Source organism: Microtus ochrogaster, chromosome 7 (assembly GCF_000317375.1).
Source record: "Microtus ochrogaster isolate Prairie Vole_2 chromosome 7, MicOch1.0, whole genome shotgun sequence".
In the NCBI taxonomy this organism is placed as follows: domain Eukaryota; kingdom Metazoa; phylum Chordata; class Mammalia; order Rodentia; family Cricetidae; genus Microtus; species Microtus ochrogaster.
Window position 1 is genome coordinate 11599957 of NC_022014.1, and position 1394 is coordinate 11601350.

The window sequence follows — 1394 nt, forward strand, 5'->3', positions numbered from 1 at the left end:
TCTGGTCTACTGAGTGAGTTCAAGGCCAGCCTGGTCTACTGAGTGAGTTCAAGGCCAGCCTGGTCTACTGAGTGAGTTCAAGGCCAGCCTGGTCTACTGAGTGAGTTCAAGGCCAGTCTGGTCTACTGAGTGAGTTCCAGGACAGCCGGGGCTATGCAGAGAAACCCTGCCTTGAAAAACTTGAACAACTTTTTAAAAAAGTTTAATTTTAAAAGCAGAAAGAAAAGCAGAAATTCCCTTATCTCTATCCGAATCACCCTGAACTCATTTCCGTTCGCCAGGCACCCTGGTCTGCGCACGAATGAGGAAATATTCCTAAGAAGGAATAGGCCGCACTGACAGCAGAGGTTCCCTCATCCTGGCTCTCACTTCACGTTTTGGATGCTGCAAGGCTGGGTGAGAGGGGACTCCAGGCAGCTGGGCTGCCCCGGGCACTGCCATGAACCACTTCCAGGCCATTCTGGCTCAGGTGCGGATGCTGCTCTCCAGCCAGCAGCCCAGGCAGGTTCAGGCCCTCCTGGACAGCCTGCTGGAAGAAGAGCTGCTCTCCCGGGAATACCACTGTGCCCTGCTCCGGGAGCCTGACAGCGAAGCTCTGGCCCGGAAGATTTCCCTGACCCTGCTGGAGAAAGGGGACTTAGGCTTGGCTTGCTCAAGCTGGGTCTGTAGCAGGCTGCAGGACCCAGTGTTAGAGAGGGCCACCAGCTACAGGGACCATGGAGGTAAGCCGGCATCCCTTGGAGTCAAGAGCAGTGATGTGTGGCCAGCCCTAAGGTGTCCTTTCCTCTCTGAAAGGGAAATCTGTGGACAGGATGCAGGGCGAGCTCTTGGAAACCCTGGCTGACTGAGTGCTGAGGGCATGTAGCATGCTTCCCACATTGAGCAGAGCATCCTCAGGGGATAACTGCTGACTACCTGCTTGGTCCATGCCTAAGAGCCATCAACACTGGACTGCAAGGTGCACGGTAGACAGAAGGACTCCTGTTTCTAGCAGACACACCATCTAGTTGGAAGACAGAAAGGTATAATTAGTCACTTCAGGTCAAAAACAGAGAAACTGCTTCTGGGGATGAAATTCAGTTGGTAGAGGGCTGGCCTAGCAAGCACAAAGTACTCAGTTTGATCCCAGCATTGCTTAAAGGGGAAGTAATAGTGCACATTTGTAATTTCAGCACTTGGAAGATACAATCAGGAGAATTAGAAGCTCATCCTTGGCTGTACAGTGAGAGCAGCCTGTGCCACATGAGACCCTGTTTAAAAACATAGGGAAAGGGAGGTCATGGAAATAGGGGGTGAAAGAACTGGGGATCAGAGGGCAATGTGTGTGTGTGTGTGTGTGTGTGTGTGTGTGTGTGAGAGAGAGAGAGAGAGAGAGAGAGAGAGAGAGAGAGAGA

General features: G+C 52.2%; 1 protein-coding gene across 2 annotated transcripts in view; it reads left to right on the forward strand.

Annotated features, from left to right (window-relative positions):
- The first annotated feature begins 439 nt into the window (after nucleotides 1-439).
- Nucleotides 440-1394, forward strand: part of Ciita (class II major histocompatibility complex transactivator) — a 51315-nt gene continuing 50360 nt past the window's right edge. For both annotated transcript variants that reach the window (XM_005349302.2, XM_005349303.2), the window contains exon 1: nucleotides 440-722. In XM_005349302.2, coding sequence (XP_005349359.1) covers nucleotides 440-722 — 283 coding nt within the window. The remainder of the gene's footprint in view (nucleotides 723-1394) is intronic.